This window comes from Lissotriton helveticus, chromosome 11, assembly GCF_964261635.1.
Source record: "Lissotriton helveticus chromosome 11, aLisHel1.1, whole genome shotgun sequence".
Lineage (NCBI taxonomy): Eukaryota > Metazoa > Chordata > Amphibia > Caudata > Salamandridae > Lissotriton > Lissotriton helveticus.
The window spans coordinates 976,237,787-976,261,077 of record NC_136072.1 but is presented as its reverse complement, the minus strand read 5'-3'; the positions used below and the strand labels follow the sequence as shown (position 1 = coordinate 976,261,077).

At 44.2% G+C, this 23,291-nt stretch overlaps 1 protein-coding gene across 1 annotated transcript in view; it reads left to right on the top strand.

The window, feature by feature from the left end:
• The window catches only part of MYO18B (myosin XVIIIB), a 1,710,199-nt gene that overhangs the window by 1,248,873 nt on the left and 438,035 nt on the right, over positions 1–23,291 (top strand). Inside the window, exon 36 of the mRNA XM_078665559.1 lies at positions 16,353–16,466. Coding sequence (XP_078521685.1) covers positions 16,353–16,466 — 114 coding nt within the window. The remainder of the gene's footprint in view (positions 1–16,352; positions 16,467–23,291) is intronic.

Sequence of the window (23,291 nt, the reverse complement as noted above, 5' to 3'; positions counted from 1 at the left end):
CCGGCACTTGCTAGATTTAGCTCCATGAAACCTCTCAGTGTATGTGCGCTCTATAAGATATTAATAATATAACATAACATAACATAACATAGCTTTGTCCATGATCTTGGCTGGGTACAGTAGAAGGGAAATCGGATGGTAATTTGGTAGTTGGGGTCTGTCAAAGGATTCTTCAGTAGTGTGTTGACCATTGTGTATTTCTAAGCATTTGGGAATGTAGCAGTTGTGATAGAGCTGTTCAAGATGCAGGTGAGAACTTCACTGGTTGGGGTGGTGCCCAGGTTGTAGATGCGGTGGAGGCAGGAGGTCTGTCGCTGCTCTAAAGTGAATAATTCTCATAATGTTTGCTGTTTGTATGTTATGTAAGTTAAGATATGTTATATGCATCTATATAGTGCACTAATCATCCAAGAGGGTATTTAGGCTCTTGGGCATGAGCACAGGTATGTGGTCCCTAAGGTGCTTATAAAAAGAGCCGAGCCTTCAACATCTTGCGGGGCTGGAAAAGTGAGGAGGCGGTGGTGATTGTTTCTCAGGTAGTCTGCGAGTGTCAGTGGTAATTTGTAGAAAGGATAGCAGCAAGATTGCAGGGGGTCAGTTGCGGCTCAAAGTTGTTGCAGATGGTTTTGATTTTGTTGATGATGAATTCAGAGATGTTGTTGCACAGGTCTTGGAAGGGGGTGGTGCTGTTCGTGGTGGAAGTCTTTGATGATCATGAAGATTTCTTCAAAGGTATTGTAACTGTGATCTATGTGCTCTGCTAGGGCCTGATTCTAGGTTTCCAGATCTGTTGGTGGTAGCTTCTTAGGGCTCCTTTAAAGGTTTCCTTGTTAGTCTCATGCTGGTTCATTCTCCAACTTCTTTCCAGTTGTTTGCAGTGTAGTTTGCAGTGTCGTTTGTTTGGGAGGAGTTCCTCGGTGTACTAGGTAGCTTGCTTCCATTTCCTTTTTTTATTGTGGTTTCCGTGTGTCAGGTAGTTGGCACATGTTGTGATCCACTTATCGAACTGTTTGATGCTGTTTCTTAGGTCATCAGTGAGGTTGGTCTGGTTCTGGTGCAGGGTGTCCTGCTCCAGCTGCATCTGGCCAGGCTTGTGGCAGCGTTTTTTGATTGATGGGAGGTTCTGATTTAGAATTGGATGATGCAGTGACAGGCTAGGTGAGAGATGTGGTTGTGGAGATTTTTATGCCATTGAAGGTAGTAAAACTGAATCAAGGGTGTGTTGCATCAGTCCATGGTTTTCAAGACTTTCAAGGAGTTCAATGGGGTTGGTGTAATTTCTGTCTTCCACATGTAAGTTTAAGTCTCCTACAAGCATGAAGGTTTTGGATTCAGTGGTGAGGGTGGCGATGAAATCTGCAATACTGTTTGTAAAATTAGCTTGAGGTCCTAGTGGTCCATAGACTAAGGTTCCTTTCAGGGTGTAGGCTGCTGAGATTTGTAGTATTATGTGTAGGTGCTCTGCAGTGGGTTGCATCTTCTGAGTTTGTGATGCAGTTGATGAACATGAATATAAATCATGATTCCTTCTCTTGGTTTGCGGTCCCGATGAGTGAGTTTGTACACTGCCCGGATAGCCGTGGGGATGTCATATGCAGACTCGGAGGCCAGCCATGTTTCCGAAAGGAAGAGAAGTTCTGGGCGTCGGTGTCTAAGATGTCCCAGAGTTCTGTGGCGTATCTTCTGAGTGAGCTAGTTTTGTGGAGCATGCATGATAGTTTGTCTTGTGGTGCTAGTTAGTAGGTGGTGGTAGTGGGAGGTGTGCTGTATGTCGTTTGTGTGGGAGGTTTGGTCACTTCTGCCAAAACGTTGTGGACGTCCCATCTATACACTCTTAGCATGCAGAAAGGTCATCTTTGCTCTTTCGTGTCTCATATCAGTCAAACTCTAAAGTAGGCCCTAGACCTGAAAGACAAGAATGTGAAAACTTAATTTTAGTTGCACATCTTTTTATTAGTTAAGAACAAATGCAAAGCCTGATTGTATGTACATATATATTATACAAAAAAGTCTTAGTTGTTTCATTTAATTTTCCACCTTGATCTATCTCTGCAAAGTTTCACAACAAAATTCAGAGCCATTGGCCACACATTTTCCTCCATCAAAGATAAACATTTAAAATCTAGAGTTGAAAACATCCAGCACTATTATTGACCGATTTGTAGTTCCCACCCATGGAACTCCCCACTTGTCCAAATTCAAGTTTTTTTTCCTGTCAACACATTTATGTCACTGAACACAGAAGCTGGTTTTCTTACATGCCAATGTCCCCCAAACGTTTAGTATTCTAAGGTTTACAGTGCTGAGTGGCGATCGTCAAATTCTATTTGTAAATGCAAACTATTTTGTTCAATTTTCACCAAACTTAGAAACAGATATAATGGGTATTTTTACCTACAGGACAATTATTACATATTATTTTAACGATCGGTTAAAAGCAGGGTAGCACACAACATGAATCTCCAATTCTGATATTATCTTATGAAAGAGTACTATGAGGAATCAAACATTTTTAGTACACCTTTACCCCTTTCCCCTTTACTCTTAGTTGCTTGCTCATTATAAATGTCGATTTGGTATGTTTCAGTTAGGGGAATACATCTTGTATCATACAGAGAGAAAGGGGGTTTACATTTTGGTGACAAATAAATAAACGATTAAAGAAATGGGAAGAAAAATGTGTAAGAATGCAAATTATGACAGTAAAAATGTCTCCTATGTTTATGATGTAAACATTTCTGTTTGTAGATCTACTACCTATTTATGTGCTGGAAAAAGACGCTGAAATGTAGCCAGTTGTAGTTTCTGCATTGATTAATCTATTCATGCTTATGGTTTGTAACTTACAGCTTTTCACAGATTTTATTGGACTTTCTTCTTTATTCTGACCAAAGTACTTTTCCCATGCATAGCACATTATAATTAGGGCTCCTGGTTTTATGGTATTTATTTTTTTGCCATTTCCGTCTATATTTATCCATATTTATTTTTCGGGCATTTTTTCTGTATTTATCCACATTTATTTTTGCCGCAAGCAAAAGACGACGCTACAGCTAGTATTTTTTAAATTGACAATGCACACATGCGCTCAGTTATTGGTCAACACTATACATTCATCTGAAAACAAACTTTGCCATTTGCAAAATGTCCCAAATATGCTTAAAAGTGCTATCACAAGCCGTTTGTCTCATAGCCTTGCAGTTTCTGTCATTGGCAGAGTGCCACATCCTCTCCCCCACTGAACACCATACAGCCCCACTGAGAGAAACTCACACTGCCTTCAGCTGCCTGAACAAAGTGAAAAGATGCCTCTCTTAAGTATGTGTGAAGTGATAACAGGTGTGAGCCTTTGTTTCCCATCTGTGGCATTTGCTTCTAGGTGTGAGGCTCCTGGCTGCTCACACCCAGATGGAGGCCTGATGACCCCTCAGAATAGGCCATTGTTATGGGCCGAGCAGGAGTCAGAATAAGAAAGCCCCGTCAGCGCCTGCATGAGTTTGCTTGTTGCGATAACGCAGATAACACGCTGCTCAATTTCAATTTTTATGGCAAGCTCCCCATACTGGAACGTTGGTTTTGCCATCTTAGTTGTGCACTTTTTCCCTGTGCTTAGGGCAACATTGTGGCTCCGTAAATAAAGTCCTCTGTGGCTGAGCCCTGTATTTGCCCACACAGGTTCAAAATTAGTTCAATGTCAAAGTTTGCAAAATCACTCGTTTTTCCAAGGATGTGGTGTCCCCTTGCCTGCCACTCGTTTTGGGGCAGAAGCGAGCCAAGGGGCCGTCGAGGAGCGCTCTGGAGGAATGTGGGGGATTGTACCTAAATAAAAAGGTGACATTTCCAGCAAACAAAAAAGACAGCCTTGATTAGAAGCAATATTTATGCAAATTCCTTTCACATGTCATAAGAGTGGAATAGATTGGACCTGATTAAAACAAAGAATCCCGAGTGTGGAAAGCGGGAAAGCAGGAAAGCAGGTCTGTGTCTAATGAGGGTATGGGTCTCTCTGTGCCTAATGCGGGGGTGCACTCGAGTAAGGGTGCTGGCCCCCACTGATGTCAAAAGGTGGATTTGCGGGGGGAAGGAAAGAGGGCTCCCTGCCCTGTGATTTAAAAGGGAGAATCCTTGCTCTTTAGCGTCTGCCACCAGCCGCCGTTTTGAGCACAACCGGGACGCAGACTCACCTTGCAGTTGATTCCCGGCTCCGGCTCGGCCCTCTGGGGACAGAAGAAGAAGGTACTGCGGGCTGGGTTCACAGGTGGCACGTCTCAGGGTTTAGGGGCAAGGGGCGACGTCACAAATCCCTTGTGGCTGGTGATTCTGGTCTTTCAAAGACCTGTGAAGTACTCGGGTGCGTCTCAGCCCGGGCTGACGCCTCTTAACCCTCTAAGGAGGGGGATACACCAGAGGGCAGCACAGCAAAATTTACTCGTATTTTTCAGTTTATATATATATAAATACAGACAAAGGAAAACTTGTTTTCCGTCTGTATTTATATGTATAAATTCGTAAAAACGGAAAACCGGGAGCCCTAATTATAATATTTCATCAGCAGGGGGGGGGTCTCCAATATAACCACTGACTGACTGCCCAACAACTGGGAGGTTGTCACCATCGACAAGTGGAACAGGTTTCTAAGCTCACTAAGGGTTGCCCTTGCTACAGCATCTGCACCCTGCTGAGTAATTTACATCAAGTACATGTACATTAACCAAATAACATAGACATGCCGTTTTTAGGTCTCGCCTGTCGATGCGCATGCGCATCGAGCAAGCGAGACTATAGGGGCTCATCCAGACTTTATCTAACTTGCAAGGAATCGTGGCGATTCCTTGCAGTGCCCGTGACTTTTAAGCTCAATGCGCATGTGCATTGAGCTTAAAAGCGCGTGCACAGCCGCCCGCATTCCTCCGACACCTTTGAAGTGAAGCTTAGCTTCACTTCAAAGGCCCGGCTTGTTCACACCCACATGCCGCTCTGCCCCGCTCCGCCCCCTCCCCTGAGTCATCCTGCCTGCCCCTTCCCGCCGTGTCGCATTTCTCCTCCCCCTCCCCTCTCTTCCCTCCGTCTTGTTCTTCTTGCTCACTTGTCACTCTTTGCCCCTTACTTCTATCCCTTCCTTTCGATTCCCTCTCTGAACCTCCTTCTATGCCCATCTCCTGTTCCTTTCTTTTCTCCAACATTTGCCACGTCTGCTTTCCTCGTCTCCCCACACGTTTGCCTCCCTTTACCTCTGTTTCCTTAGCTCCTCGTTTCTCCCGCCTACTCTCACATCTTTCTCTTTTCTTTCTACCCTCTCGCCCCCACTTCTCTTCGTGCTCATCTGTTCTCCACACATTTCTCTCACTTAATTCTTCCTGCCTCAACTCTCCGCTCCGCCCCCTCCCCTTCCCGCCGTGTCGCATTTCTCCTCCCCCCTCCCCTCTCTTCCCTCCGTCTTGTTTGTTGTTGTTTGTTGAAGCAAACCCTTGCATTCACCCTTCGGGAGTTAATCCATTTGCGAGACTGCGATAGGCACATTTATTATTTTGTTTCCCATTCACCACAGTTTTTATTTTTTTAATAGGCACTGGTAGAAAGGGAGACTCGAACCGGTCCGTAGTCCACATCAATGCGGTACGGACAAAGATAATGACCGTGAATTGTGACCGTGAATTGTGACCTCCGCTTCGGCATTATAATTTAGCTTCCCCTCTCCTGCTTCGCATTACCAGCCCTCCCCACCCTCTGAGCACAAACAGTGCCTTTCTTAAGCAAGTGTCAATACTTCCTTATTCCTCCTCCCGCAGCCATTCCCATGTCTGCCCGACCCCTCCCTCACTCCCTACACCCCTCCTGCACAGGTCCAGCGGGCGCCTACAAAGTAGGAGCTCCACAGCGGCATTTGTATTTTTAAAAAGCAGCAGCTTGTGTAAAAGCATTTCCATTCGGGCTTCGCAGCTGTAGCATTTGTATTTTCAAAAGAGTAGCGTGTGTACGCATTTGCAGTTTGTAAATGCTCGGTCACTACAGGTAAATAAATATTGAAGTGCGTGGACTTTAGTATGTGAACTGCCAGAGCCGCAAAGAAATGCTTTCACATTCTTCCTGAATCAACTTGTAGGTGTCACCAGAATTGGCACTCAGTGTCGGCCTCGTGATATGGTGAATAGGCAACAAGAGACTTGAGCAAAGCTGTCCTTCTTAAGGAGGCGATGTTAACCAAGAGGACGGTAGCTGGACATGAGGTAAATACAACACTGGAATTAAGGGGCAAACCAATTGCCTACCTAGGTATTCAGTCTTCCACCCCTGCATTCTTGAATCTTCTTTTCACTGACTCTTCCTTATGTTCTTAACCCTTTCAGAGTTACTGGACTGTTTGGAAAACGTTTAATTTCCTTTAAATCTACTCCAGTGTTGCAACCATCTTCTTAGCGGTGAACAAACAGTAGCTTGATCGCTTTAATCGTGAATTGTTTTATGCTCTGAAACTATCCAAGGAGCTAAATTGGTTCCCTGTAAAGAGCTTGCAGTTTCTGCTTACATTTCACATGCTTCACTTGGTCTTGTTTTTTGTTGGAATGCGGCGGAAATGACTTAATTGCCGTTAGTTTAACCCCAAGGTGCATTGGCAGGGCTGTTTCAGCCGTCTTCCTCCTGTTGGCTCTTTCCCCCACAACTGTGTTTTTATGGCCCGCTCACCTGTGTGCCTCTCTGCTCTGTGTACGTCCCCCTAATGACGGACCTGGCATGCTGTCCCGCTGCTATGTATTCTTTCTGCTTTGCCACACTTTTCACACGCAACGGCTATTTTCTCACATGAGCGCCTGCCGAGCTGTGCGTCTTTGCTAAGTTGCTTTTTCCCATAAATGAGCCAGGAGTCGATGTTTTATGGCTGTGTTTGCTAGTCCATCCTTCCTTCAGTGAACCCTCAGACTGGGAATGTAATGTTACCAGGTCAGTGTCAAACACAGTACACCAGCAGATCAAGACTTTCTATTTAGATAGCTGTGCACTCTTGCACTTTTGGGTTCTAATCGTATTTCAAGAGCTGCATTTCAGAGCTTTTAGAAATGTTTATGGCTTTTTTTTTTTGAAATTCTTTAGCATTGGCTACAGGAAACAAAAATGCTAAAGATTTACAAAAAAAACCCATAAACAATTCTAAAAGCACTAACTCTAATGCTGCGAGACCTATTGCATTTTCAATGCTTGTTATTGGAAAGCAGTCCCTGTGCAAGAACCTGTGTAGCCATTTTGCCTTCCGCAGATTATAATATTTCACCAGCAGGGGGCGTCTCTAGTTTATCCCTGCCTAGAACCTCTGATGATCCAACCATTGTGGGGGTGTCTCCACCATCAGTGACCCTGTTTCTAAACTCACAGATTGGCTCGCTTTCGGCAGCATCTGCACTCTCATCACTGAGTGGAAGCCCACACTCCTATGATCTGCACAGGTGCACATGAGAAGGGTTCTGTAGGAAGGTTTTCAGGACAGAGGCTGGCACTTCGATTTCGGGTGAGAAAATGGTACTGCGCACCTGGGGTAGGCCCCATGACCTGGCATAAATTTGACTCGTTCCAGCGGAACGAGCTGACCGACAGACAAGCTCCACCTGAGTCTGACATCTGCAAAGTAAACAAAAAAAAACTAAAAAAATGTTTGTATCTAGAGCTGGTGTTTCATTCTTCTTCTCTGCTGTTATGTATGTATGTTTTGGCATCCCGCTAACAGCTAGCTCCATTAACCGAGCATAGTAGTTATACCTGTCAGATTTCTGAAAATGTTTCTTTTTTCACTGCAATTGCACTTCAAAGCAGGTTACCTCCAGCGGTGCATGGGAGTGAATTTGCATTCTTTTTATCTAATTTGTTTGGATATGTGTGTATGTGTTCTTTTTATGCCTGTGTCAGGCTACAGGATTTGGTTGCGGTGAGCACGCAGGGTGCTGCAGGCATTCTGGGGGGTTGGTTGGTCTTGGACTCCGCACAAGCCCCTGGATGTTTCCCGCTTGTCTTTACTGTGTGTTTGCCGCTGTTTCTCACTGAACATTTCGTGTGGGCTGGAGCAGACAGTGTGTGATTGAAGTCCGTCTCTCTCCCTCTCTCTCTCTCTTCCCATCCCTTCCTCCCTCTAAGTCTCTCTCGTCCCCTCTCTCTCTCTTCCTTCCTCTCCTCCTCCCTCACCTGTCAGAGAAGAGCGAATGGCTCCAAAACTGCATGTGTTGGTCTTCATAGCCTGTATCAATTGCTTATGAGCAGCCAGAGTTGGAAAATTGTGTACATTGTGTTTAGGGCGAGCTGGAGGCCTAGATCAACATTTACCTAATGTATCAATTCAACAATTAAATATCATGTTGCTAAAATTAATGCACGTTTTTGGAACCCGTGTAAAACATTTCGATGCGACGTTTCTTTCAAATGCATGCACTGTCAAGGGGCTAAATAAAATAAAAAAATCTCTAAATCCAAAGTCATGCATTTCAGAACATTGTGCTCCTGGGTCAGTTAGCTTCCAATTTCAACAGCTTTATAAAGCTGCCAACGTCTTTTTAAAGCCATAGCAGCCAAGATCAAGCTGTTGCACCTTGTTTTTCATTTTACATATAAAATCTTTGAAATGCTTCAGAGCTGGAGAGCAGCCCTGGTTTTTGGGGGAGAAGGAGCACCGACAATATGCTACAGGTTAAAATTGCATTTATACAGGGGCGGCTCCTCCGTTATGGCGGAGGACAATCACCCAACGCTGAAAGACAGCAGAGGCAAAGGACAAAAATAAAATGATAAAATATTTTTATTATCAGTTTTTTAGTCATGCACGCTGTGAGCTGAGGGAGGGGCGTGGCCATCCATACTGATGCTGCAGCACAGGCGCGGTTCCTTCATAGGGGCGTTTGGGCGTCACCCCACTTATTTCTATGCCCCAGAGCCCATGCATTTGTGAGGGAACAAAAATATGAATTAGAGCAACTTACTTTAAAAAAAAAAATCAGCCCGCGGCAGTCAGCTGTCCCAGCCGCGGGCATTACGTCACGTCACTTAGTCTGCCTGCCTGTCTGTGGCAGGCTTAGGGGTGGGGTTAGCCGGAATCAGACTAAGACAGAGGCTCAGAGCAGGCAGATGCAGCAATGCGCATGTTGGGTTGGCCGGGTGCCTCTCCGTGGCCAGCCTGACATGCCCAATTTCAGAAGTCTCTATCTGTAAAATGAAGGAGCCGGGGGTGATCGAACCCGCAGCCCCGGTCTCCTATGGAGCGGCTAGTTTTCCTGCCCAGGCTCCTTTAGCAGCGCCAGGGTTGGCTGCTTCAGCGTCTCTGGGTGGGAGCCTGTGACTAGGTATTGAATGTAGGGGTGCCCCAGGGCTCTATTTTGAGCCCTACACTATTTAATTTTAACATGGCCCCTCTGGCTTCCCTCGCTGAGAAATTTGGTGCCAAAAAAGCTGCTGTTCACCTGCGAGAAAGGAACGGAGTTTGAGGGCAACGTAATCAACACCTGTCTTTCTAAAGTCTTCTCCTGGTTAAGTTATTACCATCTAAAATGTAACTCCGAGAAGTCTGAGATTATCTTCTTTGGGCCTCAGCCTCCTGATATCTGGCATGAATGGTGGCCCCAGGATAGGTCTCCCCCTGTGTCGGATGTTTCCACAATGAAAAATCTGGGAATCAAGCTGGATTCAACTCTTTCTTTGAAGGCCCAAGTACACTCGGTAGCTGGGGTTTGCTTTGCGTTGTTGAGAATGTTGCAAAATTTCCTCCCATTGCCCTCTATCCCCTACAGGAAGATAGTGGTTCAGGCTTTGATAATGTCGAGACTGAACTATGTTAATTCCTTGTATCTCGGCCTTCCTGAATATCTTCTGAGCCGACTACAAGTGATCCAGAATGCAGCGACCAGAGCCATTTTTTTGACAGGATCTAGAACCCATACCACCCAGCTCCTGTCTTCACTTCATTGGCTTCCGGTACAGAAAAGAATTCAGTTTAAAGCCCTGGTTCTGGTTTTTAAAGCCTTTCATAAGATTGGAGCCCCTTATCTTAGGGACAGATTCCAGCCTTATCTTCCTCAGCGCACCCTGATATCTTCATCCCAGCATTTAATCATCACTCCCAGGGTGCTACTGTCCTGGATGGGGGGTAGATCTTTTCATGCAGTTGCCTCACGGCTGTGGAACAGCCTTCTTTTTTCTATCAGACAGAGTCCTGATCTACTTACCTTCAGGAAAAGTCTTAAAACGTGGATCTTCCAGTTGTGAGTCGTTTGGCAGTGGTTTGGTTTTGCTCTATGTTATGTGATGTACTGATGTTTTAGCGCCGGGACACTCCAGGGAGTAGCAGTGCGCTTTATAAATATATGCTAACATAACATAACATAACATTGGCTATGAGCATGGGGAGCATATTCACCAATCACTGCAGGACTTTTTTGTAAAGCTGTGCAGTGATTGGTTATTTGCTGCCTGAGCCCAGCCTCTCTCTCCCGCTCCCCTCTTCGTGCATGTACACAATTGCTTATTGCACACAAGGAAGGGAGTAGAGAGAGAGTCGGCCCCTCAGAAGAGCTTTGCCTGACCTTTTTGCCCTGGCAGGCTTAAATTTGATGCCTTGCGCACACAACTGTAAGTGCGTCGCTACTACTTTATTGGCAGACTGCAATGTGAATGTCGGATGGATGTTCGACCTGCCTACTTACTCTGAGTGAGTATGTCTTATGTTTTTGTGTGTGTATATCCTGGCAAGAGCAGAGCTGCCGACTTTGGTGCTTCCAAATTCTTCAGCCCTGCTCTGCACCTAACGTCGCCATTACTACCGTGCACACGTCGCACACACAACACCCCCTCCAAAGTTGGCAGCTCAGCTGTGCTTGCTCTGCCCAGAATTACTGCCATGATTGATCCCATGGGGGTGGTAAACAACGGAATATGGATAATTGGAGGTAAGTAAACAATTTAATAAATAAAACGAATTTCGTAGCGCGCGCTGCATCGCATTTTGCGATGTAGGGTGCGCTACGAAATTAGTTTTATTAATTAAATTGTTTACTTACCTCCAATTATCCATATTCCGTTGTTTACCACCCTCCACCCTGCCCTTCCCCCGCACCGCCTCCCTGCCACACGAACTCCCTCCACGGGCCGCGGCTGTACATTTCCACTGTCTGCGGAAGCTGTTTATCCCCACATTGTGTGTGTTAAACCAGGTTTACGCAAATGCTTTTGGAATTAATATGATGAGACAAAATTTAAGGGTAACCAGCAGAAGACATCTCATTCAACATTTACGGAATCCTCTTTTCAATTTCTACATTATTTGTCCCATATACTTACTCACATTACTAAGATCTCAAGATGTTTCCTAATATATGCATCCAGCTGTCACTTTACACTTCCAATCCCTGAGCCAATCAACTGCCCTTGTTGAAGCGGTGGTGAAGTGGTCGCCGAGTAGTGGACAGACTGTTCTTCTGAGTCTAGTACGTATCAAAAGTACCTAGTAGAGCACTATATCGCAGACAAATATTGTTGTTTCTTTCTACAGTGTTGAATTCTCAGATGACGTGCTATCTCAAAATGCATACTCAATGTTCCTAAAGCCCTCCACTAAAAACGGATCTTTTCTTAACCAGTCTTATTGTTGTCTCTCCTTTTTTCCTTTCAAATGGCACTCTCCTACTTCCCTTTCCTGCATGCCTTCTTTCTCTGAACACTGTCTTTTTTGCCATTTGTGTTTGCCTTAATCTCTATTATTGCATTTCTGCAAATGCCTAAACATCATTTCAACAATGACAAGCTGTTTGTAAAATCCATGAATCCCCTCTAGCTCATCTATTAATCCCAACAACTATCTCCATGAACGTACATACTCCCTACTAATGATCACACCTAACTCCTTTTAATGTAATCTGCCACTATGAAACTGTAGTGAATGTATGGAACAGTTTCCTTGAGAGCTCCAGCCACTGAACTAATTACTAAACTTGGGTTCCCGTAGAAGTGTGGTGCCCAGCGTAAAGCACTTCAGAACCTCAATAATAGCAGTACATGCTGTATAAATGCAATTACATTACAACACAATACAGTTACCTTACGTACAAACATCTTGTACACTTTTGGAGAGCTAGGTACAGTACAGCCCACCTTTCACACAATTGTTTCCTGATTCCTTGACAAGGCTTTTTTAAACTGTTGCAAGTGTTTTTCAGTTTATTTAACATAACAAAACATAACATGTATATTTGTTCAGCACATGTTCACCCATTAGAATCTTGGTGGTGAATAAAAGATGTTTATCGCTATTGAAGTCAATAGTGCTCAGCTATCTAAGTATCTACCTCGAAAGGATGAAGGTTAGAGAGACCTGACAGGACTTCAACCTGCGACCTTGAGGTCAAACACAGACCCTACAGTGTATGCATTAGTCCAGTGAATCGCCAGCAGCAGCATTTGTAGTTACATTTGCAATCTCATACATGTCGTTTTTTGTGGGCTTCGGCTAAACAAGCTTTCCATCTCGATACCCCTGCCCTGAAAATGTGTTTAATATTTCCAAACTCTAACATTTAAACTTACATATGCCTGAAGCATAACTGCTCATTTTTTATGCAATTATGCACTTGTTTGGGAGTTTCCACACATATTACTTAACTTCATTTATATGTTAGCTTGAGTAAATTACTACCTTTTCTGAGGTTTATGAATTAGTCCCCCATGGTGGGGGCACTGGAATTTTCACACAGCAAATTGAATCTAAAAGGAAAGTTGCTGTAACTTCACATTGGACGATACAGAAGACGGAAGTTTATTTTTCCCAAACCACAAGAATACATTTTCAGTAGACGTTGCACCATTCAATTTATTCCTCTGTGAAGTTGGTATCTAGTTATTGTTTTCTGAAGATATTGAAGTCATCTTCATTAATCCCCTGGACCTGTAAATCTCTCAGCGCAGACGACTCAGCAGACAAGTAGTAAATTACCTTCGAACTGTAGCAGAATACATATTATCTGAGCTTTCATTTAATCTGTATTGCTTTTTGATTTACAAGTTACTTTGTTTGGAGGATTATTTTCACTGTACACAAATTGTTTTTTATTTGGAAGATAGTTGTTTGCCACATATTGGAAATTGAAGATACTGAAATCTTAGAAGATTACAGATGTCTCAATTTATCACCCTAAGTACTGTAATGACTCCAGACAAAGCAACTACAGACTAACACAAATGTGGCAGATGGAGATTGAATCGCATCTACTGTGAATTACCTGGCTCATTGAATGTAACAAAGTAGTGAATTCCACCTTACCAATCAGGAAAGTACAGAAATTCATTTCCAAAACAATGTAAAAGCATTTGGCTTTGCTGAAGCAGCGAAATGCCTGTTCAGTGTGCTTAGTTATCTTAAATTAATACCAGGGGCTTCAAAATTCATCAAGTTTCTAGTCTGAAACTCCATCATAGGTAAAATGGAAAGCTGCCAGTGTGGCCCGGAGGTTCAAGCATTAAAATGAAAAACTTGAAGCCCTGAAATGTTTTTTCGTTGGTGTATTTTGATTCACGTTATTTTACAGTTAACACATTCAGTGCTGGCTAGCTGTGTTGTAGGACTTTGGGTGGCACCATCCTGCTGATAAGAAGATAGGTGTACAGCAGTAAAGACACCCGGAGAGTAAATCAAAGCAGCCATAGAATACGCTGAAATGTGACGAGGTAAAATAAAGACAGGAGGTGATCAGCAGTGTTGATAAGAGATGTCTTGAAGTTGAAGTGCATGATGTGCATTTACAGTGCTAAAACCTTCCCAAATTAACCAAGAACTTTACACGATAGGCTCTTCACATGGCATACTAAGGCTGTATCAATGGTACACAGGCATGTTCCCCAACTGTGTGTGACTCTGGTATCATGACTATTCTGGCCCAGTGTTCTGCTTGTCTATCATATGTGCATTGTCATTGTCTCTGGTAATGAGGTCCAGGACCTATCCTGTGACCTGGAAGAGTATACCAAGCATGTCATCATGAAAGATGGTGGACTACTCACCCTCTTAAGTAAAGCACATAAAGCAGCAGCGACAGTGTAGTGTGCTTCGAGACTCCTTAGCATGAGAAAGTGGAAAACTAGTTGGGTGAATCGTAGTTACCCACAAGCAATAATAATGGAACTATTCTTGTTAGGTCCAGTCAAGATTTCAGTAATTTAAACCTGAGCTCACTCCTGGTTGCTATGGCACACAACAGACAGCCTTAATTTAAGAAAGTGTGTGAAACCATTGAGGAGTACCAAAACAGTTAAAAAGTCAAAAATACAACAAAATAAAATCCTACCTCAAGATATAAAAGTAGAGAATAATTTCATGAACAAGATTATACCAAAATGACAAAAATCCAATAAGCAGATGTAAGGCAACATGGCCCAACTCTTTTCTAAATAGTGTGATGATTGACTTGAAAGAAGAACCAACTCAGAGCAGTTCTTATCTTTGAGATAGTCCATCACATTCCAAGAGTAGAAAATGTGTGTTAAAGTGAAGTCTGCTATTTATGCTGGAGAAGCTAAGGATCAGGTGGCGCCAGTGCTTGCAAAGGTGAGGTGAAACATGTGCCCACTTGGCTAGCACACTACATGTGAAAGGTATGAATGATAGACTTAGTTTATGACTTGGCTGGTGCAGCTGATCACATTGATCAAATATTTTGAAACTAAGATGAGTTCCATTCTTATGTGTCCATGCAGCTCGTTATTAATTAACCCCTGCTGGTTGGTTAAGTACTAACTGCTTTCGGGTATTTGATCAGATAGCTGACTTTCAATTTTAGATAAAGAGAGAATACAAGGGTATCTGAATATTTCCAGGTGAGCAGACCTTGGGGCTTCCTTAATGGAACCAAGATGCACTTGGTCTGTTGTATTTTCTCCTACCCTCCCTTAGTTTTGCTACATATTGAGAGGGTGCAATAATAGGAAAATTGTGATTACAGCAGAGGTCCAGACTTCTCTTCTAAAAGAAAGATAGAGGAAATGTTTAATTGCCAACATAAATTCCTCTTCTCATGGTGTTTTTGTGTTGAGTTGTCTCTGGGTAGCACCAGCATAGCTTATTCAAATTACTGTCCTCAATCAAAATTAATAGCAGACAGGAAAAGCAGCTTGCAAACTAGACTGATATTGGGAGCATAGAACCAACATTTGTTTTCATAAAACATCCTTTATTGGGTGTTAACATTTTGTTTTTACCAAAGCAAGTAAAGAGCAACAAGTGCCATCAACAACAACGTCACAGAGAAAAGAATTACACATACATGTCTGTGGAGGAGTGATTTACATAAAGTGATGCCCCGCCTTGGCATAATGGGCACAAACACGAAAGGGTTGTATCATATAGAACTTTAAGCATTGTTCGGGTCAGAAGAGTCATCGTTCTTAGCTGCTGAGGCCTGCTGGGAGCCGGAGGGGTCTAAGAAATAGGCATGCAACTCACCCTAGGTCTCAAAGTGATCTCTCAGTTTGTCATCATGTCTTCACATTTTCAGCTGAAACTCCTCTACCTCTACCCATTCAGCCACATCCCCATCCCAAAGTTTCAGAATAGGACCCACAGTTCCCATCCATGCGATTGCTACTCAGTGGTTAGACAGCAGTAGAAGCCAATGTAAGAATTTAATTGTGATTTTCCGGCCTTTTTGTATGGGGATGTCACCCAAAGGACAAGTAGTGGGGTCTGCTGGAAATGGGACTGCCATGACTGCCATTACCCGAGCAAGCACACTCATCCAATATGCATGAATTGGCGGGCAATTTTATGCCAAATGTACAAAAAAGCTACAGGGTGTTTGTTGGCAGCGTGGGCACTGCGCTGGTTTGAATAAATCCATTGTATGCAGAGTCAGTGGAGTTATGTAAGTGCGATGCATAAAATCAAAATAGATAAGTCTGAATCTGGCATTGCTTGAAACTAATTTCACCAATCTACATATTCTAGCTCACTATTTGTCATCAGTATTTATCACCGCTCTGACGGGGTGAGACGAATGCACCCGGCCGACAAGGCTTCATACAATACCATTTTAGAGATAGCGAAGAACCCCAGAGGGAAGATCAAAGATTTCTTGTAGTTAATCCATAGGCCAGAGATTTCCCCGAATGTGTCCAAGCATTCCAAAAGTATGTGCAGGGAGCGTCTCGGTGCCGTTAAATAAAAGAGAAGTGCTTAGTTACTCCTCTCTTGGTAGACTACAATAAAGGAATACAAATAAGACTACCGGTCAGACACCTTGTAATCATGAATAAAGAAAGGTTTGGATTTGATAATTTACTTAGGCATTTTACACTTGTGAAGGTAAATGACCACTCCCAATGATGTTATTGTTTTATAGTTGGAGGAGTCCGAAGCCAGATATGCAGAATCTCTGAAATCCCAGAAGATCCTAAGTATGGATTTGGAAAATCTTCATGTAGAGCTGGAGAACATATGCCGAAATAAAAATATGGTAAGTAAAATACTTTTCTTAATATCATGACCCAGCTGTAAATTGCAGAGCATATTTATGTTTACTTCATTTTTGTTCTTATAAATAGCAATTATGCTGCCAGAAGGACCTTTCCAAACAAGCATGCCACAGAAAGTAAAATGTGGAAATTGGAGAGAGGCATGTTCACCTGTGTCAAGCATTGTGTAGACTAGAACCCATATACAGAGTGGTATAGCCAAGATTTTACTGCTCTTCTAAACTCAACACAGTTATGTTCAAGACTAAGGAGCACTGGAAGGAAGCTACCTTTTCAGTGCTGGTGACATCAGCTCCAAAAACGTTTGCAGTTTTGCCAGAGTTCAACTCTAGGCCTATTGTTGTGTTTGGATGGGTTAGAAACACAATTGAAAATAGAAATTATAGGAGGTTGACTAGATAAATGTCTCTGCATCAAATCAGTGATAAATGTGGAGCGGTTGGAGGGTACTGGGAATAATCTGGACAAATAAAAGGTAATTCTGGAAAACAGCAGTCGGCAGGGCAAATTATTAGGGCATTATGAGCAAAACTGAATACTTTGATGGATAGATAACATTTATTTGTAGATACACCCATTTTTATTGTCCCACATCATGGCCTGGGCTAACATTCCTGAACACATCTCTAGCGGTACTGGTGTGGACTGGGCACAGCTGAGACAATACAAACTAAAGGCGGAGATGATCCTGCTAGGTTGTTTGTTTAGTTTCACTTTTATTGTGGATAAAATAATGCCATTAGGAGAAAAGGGGCAGTTTCTTAACAAAACTAAAAGGTAGCATTGGGCTAATTAGGTTTCTTGCTTCATGTCTTTCTCTGGTTTCCCCAACGTCTGCTTCTCTGCACACATTGGGAAAGCTTATTCTCAGTCTTCTGAATTTGTTTCTTTGTATTTCTTTTATAAGAGGTCAACATGTAGTGCACAGTAACTGAAGGGTTACTCAGGAACTTCCATGAACAGGACAATGTAACATCCTTCCTTGCCAAAGGATTCAAGCATCAGCATTTTCTTCTGTTTCATCCAACACATAGTACAATGCTTCTGATACATTTCTTTCAGTCCCGTCTCTTCCGGCCAGTCATGTCTTATCAGGCATTATATATAGTCAATGCTGGACATGTACTTTTCATATTGGTGCCTTGAAGATTATGGTGTTTGACTTTAAAGAACATAATAAAAAGTGACTTAGCATTGCTAGGTAGTAAGCTGAATATTTTGTATGAAGATTGACATGTAACATAATTGTTATTAGCACCCTGCTCTAACACTTTAGCACTGTAAACTAACAATGAGAATACTCTAAACATTGTGGTGTTTGCTGCATTATAAATCATAATTACAAAAAGGGGGTGGTGATGGACAGAGTATCTGAGTTAATCAAAACACTCCTACCCAGTCAACAGATCAGAGCTTGATCCATCACCGTTTTTTAGCTCACTGCACCATCCCAGTTCAGAACCTGGCTGTATGCAAATTAGTCTGTCCCTGGCCCAGTGCATCATGGGAACAGGGCAGACCAAACTACCAAGCCAATTCTTCACTGGAAAGGAAACAAGCTTCCGGGGACCAGTTTCTGGCATTACAGCCGTCTTCGGCCCGGCTTGCTTGAATCCTGATGGTGCAATGAGCAAGGGACTCATGTCTGAGCATACCCTTCCACACTCATGGTGGCCAAAATAATTACAAAAAGGGGGTGGTGATGGACAGAGTATCTGAGTTAATAAGAACACTCCTACCCAGTCAACAGATCAGGGCTTGATCCATCACCGTTTTTTAGCTCACTGCACCATCCCAGTTCAGAACCTGGCTATATGCAAATTAGTCTGTCCCTGGCCCAGTGCATCATGGGAACAGGGCAGACCAAACTACCAAGCCAATTCTTCACTGGAAAGGAAACAAGCTTCCGGGGACCGGTTTCTGGCATTACAGCCATCTTCGGCCCGGCTTGCTTGAATCCTGATGGTGCAATGAGCAAGGGACTCATGTCTGAGCATACCCTTCCACATTCATGGTGGCCAAAATAATTACAAAAAGGGGGTGGTGATGGACAGAGTATCTGAGTTAATCAGAACACTCCTACCCAGTCAACAGATCAGGGCTTGATCCATCACCGTTTTTTAGCTCACTGCACCATCCCAGTTCAGAACCTGGCTATATGCAAATTAGTCTGTCCCTGGCCCAGTGCATCATGGGAACAGGGCAGACCAAACTACCAAGCCAATTCTTCACTGGAAAGGAAACAAGCTTCCGGGGACCGGTTTCTGGCATTACAGTCGTCTTCGGCCCGGCTTGCTTGAATCCTGATGGTGCAATGAGCAAGGGACTCATGTCTGAGCATACCCTTCCACACTCATGGTGGCCAAAATAATTACAAAAAGGGGGTGGTGATGGACAGAGTACCTGAGTTAATCAGAACACTCCTACCCAGTCAACAGATCAGGGCTTGATCCATCACCGTTTTTTAGCTCACTGCACCATCCCAGTTCAGAACCTGGCTATATGCAAATTAGTCTGTCCCTGGCCCAGTGCATCATGGGAACAGGGCAGACCAAACTACCAAGCCAATTCTTCACTGGAAAGGAAACAAGCTTCCGGGGACCGGTTTCTGGCATTACAGCCGTCTTCGGCCCGGCTTGCTTGAATCCTGAAGGTGCAATGAGCAAGGGACTCATGTCTGAGCATACCCTTCCACACTCATGGTGGCCAAAATAATTACAACAAGCATTTGCAATGCAATAGGTCTCGCATTTACGCAAGTTTGAGCTATTGGCATTGTAACTGACAATGCCTCCTATTTATGTTTTTGTTTTTTAAAACATAAATAAAACACATTATCCTTACAATGCCAATAGCTTAAACTTGCATAAATGCAGGACCTATTGCATTCCAAATGCTTGTGTCTATGATTTACACACAGCTGCACGTGCGTACGTTGCTTCTCAAGGTGCCATCTTAAAATCAGGCAAAACGTTTCCTGATGACTGCAACCCTCCAAACCATACGACGTAACAAACACATGGCACACTTTCGCCTTAAAGGAAGCATAAAGCCCATGCAGGCGAAACAGACCTGTAAAGGCATGATCTATTCAAGTATCGACATGGAGGAAGGAGGCACACACAGCGGGCGGGCTGCGGGAACGGGGGTAAGGGGAGGAGAAGGCATAACCAAGGGAGGGAGGGGGGTTAAAGAAGGCACCAAAGCACGTCTTACCAGCAGTAAGAGAAAGTGAGCGTGTTTATGAAGATAACAAAAGCCGATAGCAAGTTAGGCGGCACAATAATAAATAAAAAAATAACGTGGCGAGATAACACAGCAATACAATAAAATGCTTGCATAGTATTCATAATCTGTAATTGTCCTACATAAACATATGGCAAATTCATGACCATCAAAAAGAATGAATTAACACGGAAAATCCCAAAACACGTGTTTGTGGAGAAACAGCGAGCAAAATCCATCTTTAGCTGATTGTTGAAAGCTTGCCCTCATTTAAAGTTGATACAAGTCCCCAAACTAAGTGATGAACATTGTACAACTCTACAGGGAGGAGTTTAATTCTGCACAGACCTGCTCTGTAAAATGATTGTCCTTTCCTATACTGTGACATTAGCTTTTCAGACTCGTTTTCTCTCCCTTTGATTTCAGTCCTCTTTTCACATGTGTTATTAGTTCTTTGTTTATTTAAACACAAGCCCCAACGAAACAACACGTCAGCATAGATTGTCCAATAAGGTCACCAGGTCCCTGGTGGAGATTGCAGACACAGGTGATTTCAATTTAGTCCATTTGCAGCATCTGGATTTTGGAACGTTTAGTACATATGACCAGTGGAAAAAGGGGATTTCTACTCGCTAAATAGTAACAACACAAACTAATAAACACCAATTAAAAAAAAAGACACACACAATTAAAGGCATTAGACATAATTTCCAAGAGGGAGCGGGGATCGACTGGAATTTTCTCCGGTCATGGCCAAGAAACAAAAAAAAACCTGGTATTTGACTCACCAAACTGACGGCATAAGGCACTTAAATACTTCAGTTTCGACTTACAAAATCATGGAACCCTAGTGAATTCGCCTGCGATTGCATTATTCGCGCATACCGTGACTGTTTAAAGGCACAGCAGGCCCAGTTCGTCACCTCGGCCAATTATTCACTCGGGTCTGTCTGTGAAGCTGGAAGGGGGCAGAAGGAGAGCTCGTAATCTGAACAGTGTTTGCACGCGGAGGTCATATATGCGCACACTGCCTCTTTAAGTGCTCAGCTGCCTTGCCATAAATATATTTTTTTGGCCGCGGCTCAGCGTTTCAAAGGGGGCATGCCTGAAATGGTTTATTGTCTATAAAGAAGGGGTCGGTTTATACCACAAAATAAACACCAGAGGTCCCGCTGATTTTACGGCCTGGCTCTCCGTAATTTATGGCGCAGCCTCGCATCAGGAGCCCTTGTTTCGCGGCCCGCGCACATGAAGAAAAAAGTAACAAGGAGCAGAATATAATACATCCGGGTACCGGAGGCGGGGAGGCGGCTGGAGCGTTTCCGGGTCAGCAGAGGCGGCTGCTACAGGCAAGGGGTGCGCTGGGGACGCGGCGTCCGCTTCCACTCGGTTTCGGCGCATGGCTGTTGGGTGCCGTTTCAATTATGCTGGCCAGGCGATGCGGCGGAGATACGGGGAGTCACGACCAAAGAGCCAGGTGAGTGGGGGGTGGCTGCGTGCATTTGTGTGTGTGCGCGCGCACGCGTGTGTGTGTGTGTATATATGCAGTGTGTGTCTGTGTGCGCATGCGTGAGTGAGGCTGTGAATATAAGGCATGGCATCTGCACGGCGCCGTGCGCGCCCTCGATGGAAAATCGGAGACGATCGTGCCTGTACACGGTCTCACATTCCCCCTAACACGCCAACAAAAGGTCCATCGCTACGCTCGACCTAAAAAGGGGGTGGTGATGGACAGAGTACCTGAGTTAATCAGAACACTCCTACCCAGTCAACATATCGGGGCTTGATCCATCACCGTTTTTTAGCTCACTGCACCATCCCAGTTCAGAACCTGGCTATATGCAAATTAGTCTGTCCCTGGCCCAGTGCATCATGGGAACAGGGCAGACCAAACTACCAAGCCAATTCTTCACTGGAAAGGAAACAAGCTTCCGGGGACCGGTTTCTGGCATTACAGCCGTCTTCGGCCCGGCTTGCTTGAATCCTGATGGTGCAATGAGCAAGGGACTCATGTCTGAGCATACCCTTCCACACTCATGGTGGCCAAAATAATTACAAAAAGGGGGTAGTGATGGACAGAGTATCTGAGTTAATCAGAACACTCCTACCCAGTCAACAGATCAGGGCTTGATCCATCACCGTTTTTTAGCTCACTGCACCATCCCAGTTCAGAACCTGGCTATATGCAAATTAGTCTGTCCCTGGCCCAGTGCATCATGGGAACAGGGCAGACCAAACTACCAAGCCAATTCTTCACTGGAAAGGAAACAAGCTTCCGGGGACCGGTTTCTGGCATTACAGCTGTCTTCGGCCCGGCTTGCTTGAATCCTGATGGTGCAATGAGCAAGGGACTCATGTCTGAGCATACCTTTCCACACTCATGGTGGCCAAAATAATTACAAAAAGGGGGTGGTGATGGACAGAGTATCTGAGTTAATCAGAACACTCCTACCCAGTCAACAGATCAGGGCTTGATCCATCACCGTTTTTTCAGCTCACTGCACCATCCCAGTTCAGAACCTGGCTATATGCAAATTAGTCTGTCCCTGGCCCAGTGCATCATGGGAACAGGACAGACCAAACTACCAAGCCAATTCTTCACTGGAAAGGAAACAAGCTTCCGGGGACCGGTTTCTGGCATTACAGCCGTCTTCGGCCCGGCTTGCTTGAATCCTGATGGTGCAATGAGCAAGGGACTCATGTCTGAGCATACCCTTCCACACTCATGGTGGCCAAAATAATTACAAAAAGGGGGTGGTGATGGACAGAGTATCTGAGTTAATCAGAACACTCCTACCCAGTCAACAGATCAGGGCTTGATCCATCACAGTTTTTCAGCTCACTGCACCATCCCAGTTCAGAACCTGGCTGTATGCAAATTAGTCTGTCCCTGGCCCAGTGCATCATGGGAACAGGGCAGACCAAACTACCAAGCCAATTCTTCACTGGAAAGGAAACAAGCTTCCGGGGACCGGTTTCTGTCATTACAGCCGTCTTCGGCCCGGCTTGCTTGAATCCTGATGGTGCAATGAGCAAGGGACTCATGTCTGAGCATACCCTTCCACACTCATGGTGGCCAAAATAATTACAAAAAGGGGGTGGTGATGGACAGAGTATCTGAGTTAATCAGAACACTCCTACCCGGTCAACAGATCAGGGCTTGATCCATCACCGTTTTTTAGCTCACTGCACCATCCCAGTTCAGAACCTGGCTATATGCAAATTAGTCTGTCCCTGGCCCAGTGCATCATGGGAACAGGGCAGACCAAACTACCAAGCCAATTCTTCACTGGAAAGGAAACAAGCTTCCGGGGACCGGTTTCTGGCATTACAGCCGTCTTCGGCCCGGCTTGCTTGAATCCTGATGGTGCAATGAGCAAGGGACTCATGTCTGAGCATACCCTTCCACACTCATGGTGGCCAAAATAATTACAAAAAGGGGGTGGTGATGGACAGAGTATCTGAGTTAATCAGAACACTCCTACCCAGTCAACAGATCAGGGCTTGATCCATCACCGTTTTTTAGCTCACTGCACCATCCCAGTTCAGAACCTGGCTATATGCAAATTAGTCTGTCCCTG